This window comes from Capronia coronata (assembly GCF_000585585.1).
Source record: "Capronia coronata CBS 617.96 chromosome Unknown acBCG-supercont1.4, whole genome shotgun sequence".
In the NCBI taxonomy this organism is placed as follows: Eukaryota; Fungi; Ascomycota; class Eurotiomycetes; order Chaetothyriales; family Herpotrichiellaceae; genus Capronia; species Capronia coronata.
The window spans coordinates 2442951-2458598 of record NW_006912896.1 but is presented as its reverse complement, the minus strand read 5'-3'; the positions used below and the strand labels follow the sequence as shown (position 1 = coordinate 2458598).

The window sequence follows — 15648 nt, the reverse complement described above, 5'->3', positions numbered from 1 at the left end:
CGCAGCGCAGCGTTCAAAACATCTCGCCTGGATTATTACCTCTGAAGCCCTACGAAGGAGGAGATCTGATGGGTTTGGGGCCCTCCACCCAGTCGATGGTCCCTTGGAACGTCGTCCATCGGACTTCGCTCGCGCGGGAAGCCGCCTTCTGCGGTGTCCCCAGATTCACAACTGTGCCACTCAAAAAGGTAGACGGGAATCCCGGGTCAAAGTCATAGGCCCTGTCGAGTTTGTCGATTTCCTCCGTGGTCAGACTCGTGGATAAGCCTTCAATGTTGCCTTCAATGTGGCTGATCTTCCTGCCGCCGACGACGGGAAACACATAGGGCTCTTTGTGCAAGATGTATGCCAGTGCCACATTGGTGATGGTTGTGTCTTTGGCCACCGCTATGGACTCCAACACCTTGGACACCTGCTTGTCTCGAGCCGTCACAGCAAACTGCTGGCGGCCTGTTTTGGTTTCCTCACGTTCTTGGAAAGACGCCTCCGTCTGAAATCTTCCCGAGTTGAGGACCGAGTAAGCGGTGATCCCCATCCCCTCGTCACGGCACATGGGGACGATCTCGCGCTCCATGTCACGCATGGCTGCGTTCCACATGCCTTGGTAGACCACAAACGGACGCAAGCCGTGGTCACGGGCGTACTGGTTGGCTTTGGCCACCAGCCAGGCGGGACTGTCGGAGATACCAAGATAGAGGACCTTGCCCGAGACCACGAGATCGTTGAGACCATGCATCACCTCTGGAATGGTGGCCGTGAAGTTCCACCAGTGGAGGTAGAGGATGTCGATGTAGTCGGTTTGCAGTCTCTTCAGCGAGTCCTCCAAGGTCAGGCGGAGAGATTTTATGCCATTGCCGCCATAGTTGACCCGAATCTTGATGTCGGGGTCCGTGGTTCGATGTGGGCCGGTATATTTGGTGGCGAGCACAATCTGATCGCGAATTCCCCGCGCTGTCATCCATTCACCGAGCCAAGTCTCCGTCTGGCCAGCATGGTATGAGTTGGCGGTGTCGATGAAGTTGCCACCCTGGTCGACGAAGTGGTCAAGCATTTCGAAGGCCGTCTCTTTCGAGCATTCCCCAAGCACTGCCGCATATTGGGTTCCGAAGGTCATGTTACCCAGGCAGAGAGGAGACACGAAGACGGCTGCTGATGCCGACAATTGGCGGTAGCGTGCCAGCAAAGAGGTGGGCTTCTTGGGAGGAGCCAGCAAGGGGGTGGGATTCTTGCTAGCCATGGTGGACATGGCAGCTTGGTTGGATATGCAGATTTGCTTCGTTACCAATCAAGGTGGGTGGAATGGCTCAACAAGTATTGTCGTTCTCAGAGGTAGAGATTCAGCACAGGACGTGGACATGGTCCTTTTATATTCACATCTTCATTGCAACAAGTTGAGCTGACTGTATACTCGATCAATTGGTGAGTGATGGATTGACCCACCAGATTCGTGTCCACTTGTCGCACGAGTCGTCTTCTCCTACCTCTATACTGTGATGCTAGTTGACCATCAAGGTCTTGCTTCATTCTGCAGTGTCATACAATATGGACTGTGATGCCTGTTGATGTCTGATGTCTGTACAGAGTGATGCTCCTTCTGTTCGGCCCCGGGGATGAATTGTGGAGCTCATCGGCCGAGTGGCGCACTAACTCCGGCCGAAACAAAACGGGCCAATTCCACTTCGACTTCCACTTCCACTTCAACTACAAATACAACTACAAGTTGGACCATTGAGTGGCACGAATCAGACGCTTTCATCCTCTGGAGAGACAGGCGTGTCAAACCATCATCACTCCTTTTCTCTGCGCGACACAAATCCACTCGTTGATGTGCCATGCAATAAGGCCATGTCTTGCACGGAGTTAAGACCCACCCGATCGGCCGGCCGATAGGTGAATGCAGAGCAGAGCCTGTCCTCTGTCCTCAGGCTTGTCAAAAAGGCGAATAGGAACTGGAGCAGCCATTCGAGGTAGCAATTTCTGCAGGAGATCGGATGTCAGAGACCGTAACATCCACTTACAGATTGCGCGGACCCTCATGTCGTTGGTGAGATCAAAAACAGTATGAACTTTGGGCTGCATCGAGCAGCCGCCAGCGTCGGTCAAGGCGCAAACATGGCCCAGCTCTACTCTTCAGACCGTCAAAAGGCCCGGGCAGTGGACCTGACGAGCCGGCGCAGACCCATCACGTCGTGCCTTGAATGCTACCGCCGAAAACTGAGATGCAATCGAGTCAAACCGTGCAACCAATGCTGTACCCGAAAAGCCCCTGAGCGGTGTTTCTTCAGCGGAGAAGAATCATCCTCCCCCACCCCCAACTACTCCTCCTCCGGCACTCCTCGCACGCAGCAGCAACTTCAAGCAGAGCAGGAGCCATTGGATGCCATTGATACAGACGAAGCCAGCCCGATACCGGCCAGTCTGGTCCGACGAGCCGGCTACGCCGCGACACCGGACAGGCAGAGCAATACTCTCCCTCGATTAAACTCTCTGGAAGATGTCTACCAAACTCCTGGGCCTACTGGCCATGCACCACCGACTGGTCTGCCATCTAGAGCAGAACAAGGCAAGGGCCTCCAAAATGAATATTTGCGCTTGGTAGCAAGACTTCCCCCTCCGGATGTCGTGCATGCCCTGCTCACGGCCTGCGTGCGCGATCTGTACTGGGCATTCATTCCTATTGACGAGCAGCATTTGAGGGTCATGTATCATGACTGGCTACTTCGGCCACCTGAGATGCAGATGCAGGTGCTGATGCTGATGCGATCGGGTTCGGACAGGAGTACTCTGCAAAGACAGAGACCAAAAGAAAAAGAACGAGAAGAAGCACTCGAACTCGTCCACTTTCCCGCATTGCTGTTTCAGGTCCTGGCTCGGATCCTGCAGCACTTGTCGACACACCACCCGGCCGCGAAATCATTGGGGGTTAAGAACGATTCCGACTGCGCTCGCTTATCACAGACGTTCCATCTTGCCGGGAGTCGATTGATCTCGATCCTCGGCCGGCAGAATCCTACTTTGTGCTCGGTAGAGCATGACCTCGTTTCTTGTTCGTGGCTGAAAGATACAGGACGGGGCACAGAAGCATGGCATCGACTGGCGGATGCAGTGAGGTAAGTTATGGCTTTTCTTTTTCTGTCTGTTATTTTCCTTTTCTGTTTCTTTCTCTCCCTCTCCTGCCCGCGCAATCTTGCCGGACGCAGAGGCCTTGGGAGACAAAAAGAGTTTTGTATCGAGTCTTCTCATTAATGCATGATTATCTGTTTGTGTTCAGACAAGCCCAAGAACTAGGACTGCACCGTCTCCCTCATACTGTCGACGAATCAGCCGACTGCTCAGACCTCTCATCCCGGGCCCGCGATCTTGAACGAAGGAAAATCATCTGGGCCCGCCTTTTCACTATGGATAGGTACGTACATTAGCTCCGATGATGTGTACCTACCTACCTACCTACCTACCTATCTCTCTCCCATGACAATCCTCCCTCTCAAGTCTCTGATGTCCGGATTCCAGTTGTGCCGCCGTACTTCTAGATCGGCCTCGGCTGCTGCACCGCGAGGATATCTCGACTCCAGCACCTCAGAGTTGGGGCTGTGATAGGGACATTCTTTCGGGCGACGACCCCAACCCCGACTCAACGGGGTCACATATCCACACAAGCACTCCCTACTACAACGGCGCCGGCACCACCAGAAGAGCATGCACAGGCACAGGACCAGGAGTAGCAGCAGGAGCAGGAACAGGAGCAGCGCTCTTCCTAGCTCTAGCGCACAAGATCCACACCATGTTATCCCTATCAGCAAACGGCATATTCGCCCGAGACTACCACCAGGTCCTCGCCGTGCATGGAGAGATATCTTCTCTGCGCGAGAAGGCGGAGACTTGGGCTTTGACGCTTCAATCACCGCCAATACCACTACCAATACCAAAACCAAGCGATCAGTCACCACCAATACCAATACCAATATCAAGCGACCAGTCACAGGAGGCAGCAGCAGCAACAACAGAAACAGCACGACTGCGCCTCACCATGCTCCGACTAATCTATCTCAGCACGATAAATGCTGTCCTCATGGCGCTACACCGTCCATTCATCGCAAGCCACGCCGCGAGCCGCTCCGCCGCGATCACTGCGGCTCTGGACGGGTTGAATCTGCAGCATTCGGTCTTCGATCTTGTCCCGTACGCGCACTCGCAGGTCAGTCTGTACGCGCCGACTCTGTCGACTATAGAAGCGGCTGTTTTTCTGTGCGGGATTATGATGGAGTTGCCTGTGCCGAATCCGCACCCGAACGAGAACCAGAACCAGTACGCAACCCAGAACGCGAATCCGAACCAGAATCAAACCCAGAACCACAGTCACAGTCCAGACTTCGTCGAACCCGACCATCGTTGCATCCGGCACGCCATCCTTCTAGCCCTGGGCCGCCTCGCCACCATCAAAGACTGGAGTCCCCTAGCGGAAGCCGGCGAGCGGGTTCTCCGGCAGTTCTACCATAAAATCCAGGTCCAGGCTCGACACACCGATCTAGACTGGATTTCATCGTCACAGGACTATTCGATTTCGTTGCATGACAGAAAAGGACAACAAGGTAAAGGTCTACTTCTTGTCAGGGAAGATACTACTATGGATCGACATCAACGACAAGAACAACGACAACGACAACAACGACAACAGCGAGTCGGTAATAATGACACTCATACTGATACTGACCTTGATCCTGATCCTGATATTGATAATGTTAATGATCAGGCCATGTATACCGATACCGATATCACGATCCCGTCGCCCTTACAATTCCCACGAGACATCAGCCAGGTCCTTTGGGGCTGGTCAAGCGGCAGTGCGGCGCAAACACAAGCGCCTTTCGGGCCAGTCAGCGTCGGTGTCGGCGTCTATCATGGGTTTGGTTTGAATCCAAACTCGACATTTGGGACTGACGGCCTCTCCTTGTCTTTCTCTGGCGGTGTCGGTGTCGGCAATCTTGAACAACTTCTCAATCAGGACGACTTTGTTTGGCCGGACTTTTACTCCGAGTCGATGCCGTGGGAGGAGACAGGCTGAGAACGATTTCACAGGGGTATTTGTATAGATTGTTGGTTGGGGGGCTTGTCATACATATCATCTAGTACGCCGGTGGCGGCATGCAGTGGATGATGGCAGATACATCCAGAGTGATATTGTATCCTGGACTGTATGAGATGAGACGAGACTGATTTTTCGTCATTGTACCAATTTCGGCAGAATTATAGTCCCGCATAATATGCCTAGTACCACAGTATCCCAGTACAGGTACAGGTACAGGGCTGTGAGAGTACGTAGTAACATATAGAGAAGTGAAATGTGATATGTGAAAAACAAGGAATGAAAATGAGAATGAGAATGAGATTGGAAAATGAAAAACGAAAAACGAATCAGTTCGCTGTTGCGCTATTCGCTGTACCAGTACCACACATACTACAGTCCTCGAATTCCGGCCAGCAGTTTCATTCAATATTGATTGCCGTCAATCACTTCTTCATGGCCTTCTCAGGATTCTTCTCCAGCAACAAACACCATTTCCTCCACTCGCGGGCCCCCTTACTAAACACGCTCCTCAAGTCATCCTTGACCTCGGCCATCTCCCACTGCTCATCCTCCCAATTTTTGTCCTCTTGGTCGGCGCCGCCTCTGTCGCTGGGGGTCCAGCCGATGACTTCGAGCACGTCGGTCTCGGTCGGCCGCGACGTGTAGGTGGGGAACAGTTTGGCGTCGACCTTGTGGCATTCGGCGTCGAGGTATCGCTTCAAGACTTCAATGCGGGCCGAATGTGTAAAGGTCAATTTCAGCTGATCATCCTGGCCGTGATTCCCTGTCCCTGACCCGCTGGTGCTGGATGACAGACGTTTGGTGACGCTGCGGGCGGTTTTGGCGCCGCGGAAGGACGCATATGCCCAGACGGTGTCGATCTCGCCGAGCCCGCCGAACGGCCAGATGAAGGTGGCCAGGATGTCGATGCCGTAGCCGACGGGCATCAGACCCGTGGCGATGATGGTGTCGCGCTGCGCCTTCGACTTGGTCCGCAACATGGTGTTGACAAACTCCTCGCGCATCTGCTGGTCGTTGAGAGGCATGCTGGGCGGATACACCAGAATCATCTCGTCGACGCCCACCGTCTTGTGGGTCTGGGTTTGCTGGTCCTCGCCGTCATCTTCGGAATGTGCCGGTGACACGCGGCCCAGGAAGTCGAGGTTGGAGGATGTGGTCTTGTTCATGGCCCAGCTGATGCCTTTGGTGGCCTTGGATTTGACGCCCTGCCATGATGCCGTTTTGGCCGTGCTGGTTTTGGCACTCCGCACTTCCTCCTGCCATTTCCGTTGCACTTTGTGCAGTTTGCCTTCCTTCTGCCCTTCGGCCGGTTTCTGGAGCGGCGGAGGGGGTGGCGTGTAGATCATGAACCGTACGGGAATGTCTTCGGGCTTCACGTTGGGTAGATCGGGTTGTGGGAACGGTACCAGATACCCGATCAACTTGTGGGGATCGCGGATATAGTGGATCGGGTTGGAAGGGTCATCGTTGTCGGCAAAGGTTTGTTTGTGACGCTGTGGGGGTGGTTGAAATTGTGATTGAAGGTTTGATTGGAATGGTGGTTGGCCTGGTTGAAATTGTGATTGAGGGTTTGGTTGGAATGGTGGTTGGTCTGTGGTGGCAGGCTGATATGATGAGGGCTGTTGTGTATAGGCTGGAGGCTGAGATGGAGGATACTGCTGAGCATACTCGCTCAAGTGATCCCCATGAGGCTGAGGCTGTTGAAGAAGATTCTGCCCCTTAACATCCAAACTCCCCCGAGGCCGCTGCGGAAGAGGCGGTGGAGGAGGTTCATAAGCGTGCTCTACCGGCGCCGGTCCTGTATCTGGCCGTACCGGTAACGGGATTGGAGAACTGGTCCCTTGACCTTGGTGTGGTCGCGGTGGCGGCGGTGGCGGCGGCGGCACCGGATATGAATTTCCTGCGCCCTGAGGTTGGTCTTGACCTTGCTGGCCGAAGGAAGACATGTTCGCAGACAGCGACGCTGCGGGCTGAGTGCTAGCAATAGTGTTACCAGGCGGAGCTGAATTCTGGTCCTGTGCAGAGGGTGCGTAATTGTAATTCTGGGGTTGTTCTGCCATTGAGGCCCGAGGACTCTGGGAATCCGAGTCTGTGGACGATGTAGGGGAGGAGGACGAGGGTATTGGTCAAGTTGCGAAGAGTTGTTGAAGCAATTCCTCTTGTGTAAATGTGTAGAGATGGGGATGGAATGACAGTGATTCAGACTTTGCGTAGGTGGGAGTGAGAGTATCAAACCGTCAAGAGTAGGACATTAGGATGACAGTGATGATATATGGCACGAAACCTCGGCCTTTTTTCACCTCATCACTGCCTACTACTATGATGGTAACAGGCAGATACTAATATGATCAAGGTATGATTGATGCCTGCGTGGATAGGTACCTAAGGTAGGTAGTAGTATACTGTGATACCTCAGGTAACGTTCCATGAAACCCTTGATGACGTGTGTTGGACACTGCTGCGTATAACGTTGTGGCTCAGTTCTCATCCTCGTGATGCCATTGGACGCAGACACACTAACACGTTCCAAACCAGCTACTTTGACCAATGAAAATGCTCGATAGATAGATTAAGCACCACAAGCCTCCTTAAGCTCCTCCGATCATCGCCGCTTGATGCTTAATAGCTTCAAAGTTGAACTAAACCCCGAATCTCCAGGTCTCTAAGCCATCGGACCACATCATGCAGTGATCCTCCTCCTCCTCCTCCTCTTCCTCCTTCTACTACTGCTACTACTACTACTACTACTACTACTACTACTACTACTACTACTACTACTACTACTACTACTACTACTACTACTACTACTACTACTACTACTACTAGTATATATCAAGTGTAGCTGTGACTATACTAGTATAATACCATCGGCAGGCAGACAATATCTCCAGCCTTACTTTCTTACTCCGAGGTACCTGGAGGAGGAGTACCTACCTACCTATCTGGCGGGACAAGAGTTGATAGGATCTCACAAATAGATAGACTGGAAGATTCGACCATACCGTCAAACGATACCTTTGGGCATGTGAACAACAATAACAATAACAGCATGCGGCAGCATGGTACATCTCTTGGATCGTGGTGATCAACGAGTATCGGCGATGGTCGAGGGAAATAGATATCTAGTCAAGAAGATGAAGAAAATGATATATGGCTCGTTCTCGGAACCCATTCGTTCTACTGTCTTTCCTTCTTTCCTTTCTTCGACGCTTTCAATCATTCATGCCGCTCTTCTAACCACGGCGCATGAAGAAACGAAACCCCACAGAACACAAAAACCACGAAACACCTCCCATTGCCAAAGATTAAACCCCGGTTCCACTACTACTGGTCCCGTATGTCAAGAGGGGACCGACACAAAGGCAGGGAGGACAACGCGCCACGGCACCTACCATAGATACCGTAGATAAAGGTACTAATAAGGTAATAAGGTCCCTCAGTAGGTAAGGTACATACAGGCCCACGTTTGGGTACCTAGCCCTATCCAGGGAGAGAAAAGGAGTAAAACAGATTGAAAAAAGCGCCGCTCCCAAGAATACCCGAGACCCGACCCGACCCTTCAAGTTGCTTGAACATCGCCTGGATGGCGGCGGCGACGGCGACTGCGATTGTAATTTGTGACCGACCCTAAGTCTCTTCAGACGAGCAAGCTTCCTTCTCCTTTTCCAGCAGTTGACAGCTGATAGTCAACTCAACCCCGGTCAACCCCTTCAACCGTAATCAACGACCAAATATCTGCCCTCGGGGCTTGATCAATAACAAACTCACATGCTGCCGCCGCCCTGGACATCATTTCCGCTCTGAACTCAACTCGTCGAGAGATTTCATAAGCGTCTCGCCAAGCGGCGACTGAGGTAGGATCAAATCACTCGCGAGCCGGGGCGGTTTGTCTCTCGTGCGCTTTTCGGAACCGAAATAGTCGATGCCGGAATCACCATCATGGTCACCATCACCATCACCCTCACCCTCGTCGTTACGGTCGTCATAGTGGTCCTCTTGTTGCGACGACAGGTAGTATTCCGCGTCGATGGCATGTGATGGACTCGACATACTTGTGTCATCTTCTTGCCAGTCAGTCGCCGTGCCCACCGTGGACGGCGAGACCTTGCGGAGCCCAGGTATCGAGAAGTTGGTCGCAGGGGCAGCCGAGGGGCCCGCCTCGGAAAATCCGACCTTTTCATTTTCTTCTGGTTCCGTTGAAGACCGGAAGCGTTTCTCGCTGCCAGGCTCTCCATTCTCTCCGGCCTCCGAGACCACCGGCAACAGAGCCGAGGTCTTTGGCTCTTCCACCGTCCGGAGAATCCGTTCGGGCTTTTCTTCCTCACTCTTCCTCCGCCCCTTTTCCGGGGGCGTGGCTTTGTCGGCTTGTTTGAAAGCCTTTCGCATCGTCTTCTCCACCGCGGGATTGAAGGCCGGGAACATCTCCGTAGACTCCGGTTGATGATGATGGCCACCACCTTGGCTCCCCGCGTTCGCTGCTGTGGACGCTTGACCGAGGTTTTCCACAGATGAGGTCTGTGGCCGCTCTGCTGTACGATAACTCTCTTGGGTTGCCCGACGCTCAACCTCCTCCTGCGTCATGGTGATTCCGGTAATGAAATTGAGGAACCGCTCACCATATCCCACCGGAGGTATGGGCGAGATTTGTGTACTTGGAGCCGAGAGACCCTTCCAGAAATGTTCGACTCGCTTGATGAAACCATACTGCAGAAGAAAGATTAGTAGCTGCGACATACCGAAAAAAACAGTCAGTTATCACTCACGTGAGTCAAACAGTCAATGACGCCCAGGTAGTATATCTTATCACCACCTGAGCCATCCTCATGCGTCGCCCGGATGCCACCGTCGTAGCTGTAAAAGATGCGATCCCGCCTTTCGTCCGCCGAAGACATCTCGGACGGCATTCTGGTGCTGGAATGGCCCATGGGCACAGGCTTCTCCTTTTTCAGAGTCAATCTCAGCTCTCGTGCTTTCCTAGCGCTCTCCAGTCGGGACGGCGTCCGCGTCAACATGGCCGTGCTGTATTCATCCCGGTCTCTCTCGCCGCCGGGCTGGAAGACCCGCAACGTCGTTTCGCGAAGGTTCTCCTCGTTGCCCTTTCCCAGGTCGTGGATGCCCACCAACAGAGAATAGTCCATGATCCCCAGCCTCTGCAACAGCGCCACGTCCTTCCTCAACTGGTCGAGGAAGATCTGCCGGATCCGAGCGTCAAACTCCAGATGTAAGCCTCGTCGCAACCAGTTGAGGTCCTTCAAGGTCGCCCGCGGGTTCTTGGCCAGCTCCTCTTCTCGGAAGTCCCGGCCAATCGTCGAACCCTTGAGGTCGAACATCTGGTGGATATCGCGATGAGGCGGGAAGAGATTGTTCATCACGACGAAATGAATCTTCCGGCCGTAGGGGATCTTGACCCGATGCAAGCCGTAGAATTGACTGATCAGCGTGTTCGGGTTGTCCACGACATGGCGGTAGTAATCCCGCAGGATCTTTCTCAGAAGCTTGTGTTCGGCGTGGTGGATGGTCTTGATGATGTATTTGTAGTCGCGAGAGAAGTAGAAGAATGACCCCGATTTGCCCGGACTGCCCAGTTCAGACAGGATGTACTTGCTGGTCAGACTGACGAGGTAATCGGCCGGGTCGAGGCCGAAGATGGCTCGGAGATGCCGGAACACCCAAGGACTGTAATCCTTGAATTTGAAGTCGTACTTTGCGCTCGGCGTCAGTTCATTCCCGGTGATATCGAAACTGAATTTGTGCTTGGCGGTAAAGTCGGCGTCCGTCAACTCCCGGTCCATCTTTGCGTTCGTTCTCGACACCGTGAATCGAATCCCCGTCAACATGTTGTACGCGGTCACCCAATTGACGTGGCCCTCCTCTACCTTCTTGCCAACGATGACGCGGTCATCATCATCCTCCTCCCTCTTTTTCCGTCTGCTCGCTCTTTTCTGTTTAATCAATTCCGTCCACCGCGCCGCGTCGTCGTCCGGAGGCACCTCGTCTAGATGGACGTCGGACTGCATCGACCGAGTCGTGCGCCGCACCAGTCCAAGAGAAGCCCTCCTGTTCCGCGTTATTGACGTATCGTATTGGTCTCGTGTAGGCGAAAAGCGACCGGTGGTTGACAGAGCTTCCTCCGAGGGCCCCGCAGAGAAGGAAAAGTCGCGCGACGTCCGACCGGTCGTAACGTTCGCTTTGGGCACTTGGAGCGTATGGCGGTGCGTCAGTTTCGGCGCTTCTGAAGGCTGCACCAAGTCGGGATAGCGGTCCTGGATCGCAGCGCCAGGTGACATTGCCGCGGGGGTGGAAAATCGAGATAGCGCGGGCGGCGGTGCGCGAGCCGAGAGCATCAGTCCATCCGATCGCGGTGAATCTGGAACCGTCGAAGCGGTGACCATATGTGAAGGGTCGTGCTCGGGTGCAGCTGGGGCAGAATTCGTTTTCAGTCTGAGGTGGTCTGGCGTTTGCCTGCCCGGGGAGACCGCAGCACCATCAGGCACCTCATCTGTAGCGTTCTCAACACTGGAGAGCTTGGAGAACCCATCCGCAGAGGCGGCGGCCTTGGAGCCGTTTTCGATATTCCTCCCCTGCACACTAGCTAGCGAATGTGTGCTGCCAGCTTTCGAATGCGCCCGGTCTCGCGGAGCCTTGATATTGCCATTGCCATTACCATTGGGAACACCGTTGGTCATGGAGCCATGGCTATTGTTCCGGAAGTTCTTGAGCTGATCCAGCCTGTGATCGGATCGACCCGTTTCCACGTCGGCACCGTTGGTATATGTAAAGACGCCGCTGATGGTTTTGTCGTGGGACTTGCGCGGAGGCCCATCGAACGAGGAGTTGGTCCCGTTGGAGAGCACGGAGAGAGGGGGCTCCGCGGCCACGGATGGCATCTCAGGTGCAACAGAAAGGCTGCGAGCTAGGGGTCGACGTTCGCATTGGCAGTGGGTCACCGGGGGATTGAATATCGGAAGTGCATATCTTGAAAAGTGGTTTTGTGGTGGCCTTCTGGACTGCGATTTGAAGATGCCGTGGATTGGGACGAACCGCGAAGAAGTGGTAGGTAGAGATACGCCGAGATCGAGGGACCAAGTCGCCGAGGGGTATAGAGAGGGTATTTATTTTCTGCGAGGATACTGTTTGAATACAAGGGATGTGTCGACTGAAGCTGAATAACGTGGTGGGAGGTGAATGTGTAGGTAGGTGAGTTTAGTTGCTGTGGTAGGATTGAGTGAGTGGTTCGAGGTCGCAGTCAGAGTTGAGATGGAGGCGGCGGAGCGAAGCGCTGCACTACAACGACTAAGCAGGTTATAATTATTAGGGAGTAAGTCTGTTACTAGGTAGTAGTGGAGTTCTAATTAGCAGTCCAAGTTGGCCGGACTGCATTACTTCCACCTCCAAGTTTTGTATTTGTACGTACGAACAAGTTGTACTACTACCACTACTGCCTGCTAGTTGTACTGCGGTTCAGCTGCCAGCGAAGCGATGCTCTGCCAAGTCTGACGCCAACTCCAGTTAAATCACCTTACTTGTTGCCCTGCCAGTGCCCTTTTAGTAGATTGAACGCCCCCAAAGTCCAGAACTGGTCCTTCTAGCCTCAGGCCCGCCTGGAGAGGTTCCTCGGGCGCTGCAGCCTGAGACTGGAGCAATAAAAGCAGCAGCCACCACCGCCTGAGGAGCCCGGGGCTTGGGGCGAGTATCTATCTGCCCGCAGTCTGCCACGCATCCAGACCTTACAGGCATATCAATCCGGACCGGCATCTCCTTGCTCTTATGCAGCCACAACGGCCAAGTCGGTTCTGGCGGTTCCAATGTTCCAATGTTCCAATGTTCCTAGGTATGCACCTAGGTACATATGTGCAGCCACTATTGAAATATTCAGCTGCATGGCTTCACCCCTTTTCGTGGAATAACATACATATCATTCAGCCTCACTGCATCATAGATGTGTTCAATTCAGATCATAGACTTGATGGGAGTGCACCGACACCCGTCTTCCACACCGACGGCGTCTGTCTCATGGTCATTCTGTCTAGTTTACGCGAGAGATTGAACGCATATGCACGCTGCTCCCGAACATGTCAATTGATCGTATGGACTCAATGTTGTCAATAGGATAGTACCAAGCTCGGTATAATGCTCGAGAACTAATTGCTCAACACCGAAACGCCTCGCTCGCAGGGGTAGTATGATACACCTTCATTTTGATTCTCATGATTCGGTATAGCTCGCAAGAGTACACCCTACAAGAAGCGCTCACGACATCAACATCTTCGCAATACTGGCCAGCGCCTCAGTGCCTTCACCACCGCTCTCGGTTGAGGCGCGTCCGTTGGAGGATGTCAGTTCGGCATTGGGATAGTACCACGCTGTGACAGCAATGATAATGTAGACGATCTGAGTGTTGATTAGCCACGACCTTCTTTGCCCGCGACGGGACAAACATACCACGAGAAGCCCGCCCTCAAGATAGTTGGAGGATCCATCTCTCAGGAAGTTGCCCACCACTAAGATGGCCACAATCAGAAGCACCACCTGGAAAATCTCAAAGTTGAGATCCATTGGTTTGCCGAGCCCCCAGCCAACAATGACCACGAGCGGAGCGTTGAAGAGAGCCGTCTGGATCGAGGGTCCAAGACAATGGTAGAGTGCAAAGTTCTGCATACACATGTCAGTTGCTCCCCATATCCATGGCCGGGTGAGGGAGCACTTACAATTTGGTTGTCATAGGCTTCATCAACAGCAGTAAGATGCTCGGCAGCCTTTTCGACCAGCGGCACCAGGATCAAACCCAAGAAGTTGTCGGGAATTCCGTGCTCTACCACATACTCAATCTCTTCCACAAGGAAGACTGCAATCAGGGAGATCAGGGCCAATGCCAGAACAATGGCCAGCAAACACTCCGTCATGGTCAACTTGGCCTTCGCCAAATCAATATGCCTGTCTCGGTCGGCTTCTTCATCGGCCTCGAGGACTTCGGCGAAAATGTTGTCGTGTGAGACACAGTTGTAAAGCAAGTACAGCATGAACGACACCATAAGGATGATGGAGACACCATGACTGATGCTCAAGGTGTTGCTGCGGAGTCGTTCCTCGGTATAGCCTTCACCTCCGGTACTCGTGCTGCCAATGAGGGAGGAGAAGAAGGCGGATGGAATCATGAGAGCAAATCCTGCCACGAGGATGAGCCCAGACCCGACTTCGCTGATGGCAGCGTGAAATCGCTGTTCTTTATGCTTGAGACCGCCAATCAAAAAGCAGGAGCCCAGGCATAACAAGAGGTTGGTGAGGATAGAACCGAGAATGGCGGCTTGGATGACCTGAATCTTATTCCCATGCCCGGCTTCACCAGTTCCGTTGTCCTTCGCAATCAACACCATGAAGAGGACAATCTCAACGACTGACCCAAGAGTAGTCTCGATGATGATGCCGGCCACCTTGGGTAACTTCCTCGCGAATTCTTGTCCCGCAAACCCCAGGAGATTGGCAGCTGGGATCATGGCAATGTAGTTGATGGCGAAGGTCCAGAGGTGATGGTCCCCGTGGATGAAATGGAGAGCAATGGCGGCTGGGACGAATGGCCAAAGCACATTGACCCAGCTGGAGACTGTGCAGGACGACTTCCATATAATGCGGAAAAACTGGACGGGATGGACTCCACGACGGCCACTCTCACCGTCTGGATGAATACCTCGTGTAATTTCGTCACCGTTATGATTGAATTGTGGAAGCACTCCATCGTTAGGAGTACTACCAGACGACCCCCGTGTCTTTTCGCCCATGTTCTTGTTGGTTGTAGGTCTGCGAGCGGGAGCTCTGGCGCGTCTATTGAAGAGTCCCATGGTGTGATATTCTGCAGCGTAGTGAGGACGACGTCGAGGGTGTTAAGAGGGTCTTTCAAAGGTAGATCAGCAGTCTGTCAAGGGCGCTGGGGCAGGTAGGCGGGCGACTACCGCAGGGGACGGAGCAAGGGACAATGTGGCCAGAGTCTTGCTTCAGGCCTTCACAGAAGCATGTTGGCAGGCAAACGCAGTATGGACGAGGAACAGAAACGAATTGAGAGGGCGAACAGGAGATTCGACCAAGAAGACCAATGGACGAGCGTCAGGGGGAGAGACGGAGAACTGCAGTGGTGACATGAAGAAGAACGACTACAGTTTGATTGAGACCTGGGGCAGAATATAAGCTACAACAAGAATCGCAGTCAAGGAGAAGTCAAGAAGAGACAAGTCGAGGCAAGCAAACGCCAGCCAAGAGAGAAATGACAGAAGGCGGGAGTTGAAACCTGGAATCTGAATGCTTGGCTCTTTCGAAAAGCCAGCCACTGACTGCCAGCCAGTGCCAGTGGTGTCGGGAGGAGATGAGCAGTTACAGGTGCAGTTTAGTTGCAGCTGCGGTGCCTTGTGTTGCCCTTTTTGCCAGGAAAGGTTACTGTATGGATGACTGGAAGTCAAGAACTTGAAGAGGCAGAGGAGGCAGTGCTGATGCCACTGCACAGTGAGTGAGTGAGTGTGTGAGTGAGAACCTGGAAGGTGTCAGTGATGTAACCGCCAGGTGCATGTTTGTTT

At 53.4% G+C, this 15648-nt stretch overlaps 5 protein-coding genes across 5 annotated transcripts; 1 reads left to right on the top strand and 4 right to left on the bottom strand.

The window, feature by feature from the left end:
- Positions 1-49: 49 nt before the first annotated feature.
- A1O1_05418 (uncharacterized protein) lies at positions 50-1237 on the bottom strand (the record flags this gene model as incomplete). The annotated part of the gene is made up of 1 exon (XM_007726304.1): positions 50-1237. One exon carries the CDS (start codon positions 1235-1237, stop codon positions 50-52), a length of 1188 nt encoding a protein of 395 aa, XP_007724494.1.
- Positions 1238-2112: 875 nt separating this feature from the next.
- On the top strand, positions 2113-5062 carry A1O1_05417 (uncharacterized protein; the record flags this gene model as incomplete). The annotated part of the gene is made up of 3 exons (XM_007726303.1): positions 2113-3110; positions 3272-3406; positions 3511-5062. 3 exons carry the CDS (start codon positions 2113-2115, stop codon positions 5060-5062), a joined length of 2685 nt encoding a protein of 894 aa, XP_007724493.1.
- Positions 5063-5508: 446 nt separating this feature from the next.
- On the bottom strand, positions 5509-7146 carry A1O1_05416 (uncharacterized protein; the record flags this gene model as incomplete). The annotated part of the gene is made up of 1 exon (XM_007726302.1): positions 5509-7146. The coding sequence occupies one exon, from the start codon at positions 7144-7146 to the stop codon at positions 5509-5511; it is 1638 nt and encodes a 545-aa protein (XP_007724492.1).
- Positions 7147-8875: 1729 nt separating this feature from the next.
- Positions 8876-11973, bottom strand: A1O1_05415 (1-phosphatidylinositol-4-phosphate 5-kinase; the record flags this gene model as incomplete). The annotated part of the gene is made up of 2 exons (XM_007726301.1): positions 8876-9790; positions 9850-11973. 2 exons carry the CDS (start codon positions 11971-11973, stop codon positions 8876-8878), a joined length of 3039 nt encoding a protein of 1012 aa, XP_007724491.1.
- A 1363-nt stretch (positions 11974-13336) lies between these two features.
- A1O1_05414 (Ca2+:H+ antiporter) lies at positions 13337-14922 on the bottom strand (the record flags this gene model as incomplete). The annotated part of the gene is made up of 3 exons (XM_007726300.1): positions 13337-13477; positions 13529-13738; positions 13795-14922. 3 exons carry the CDS (start codon positions 14920-14922, stop codon positions 13337-13339), a joined length of 1479 nt encoding a protein of 492 aa, XP_007724490.1.
- Between the last annotated feature and the right edge of the window lie 726 nt (positions 14923-15648).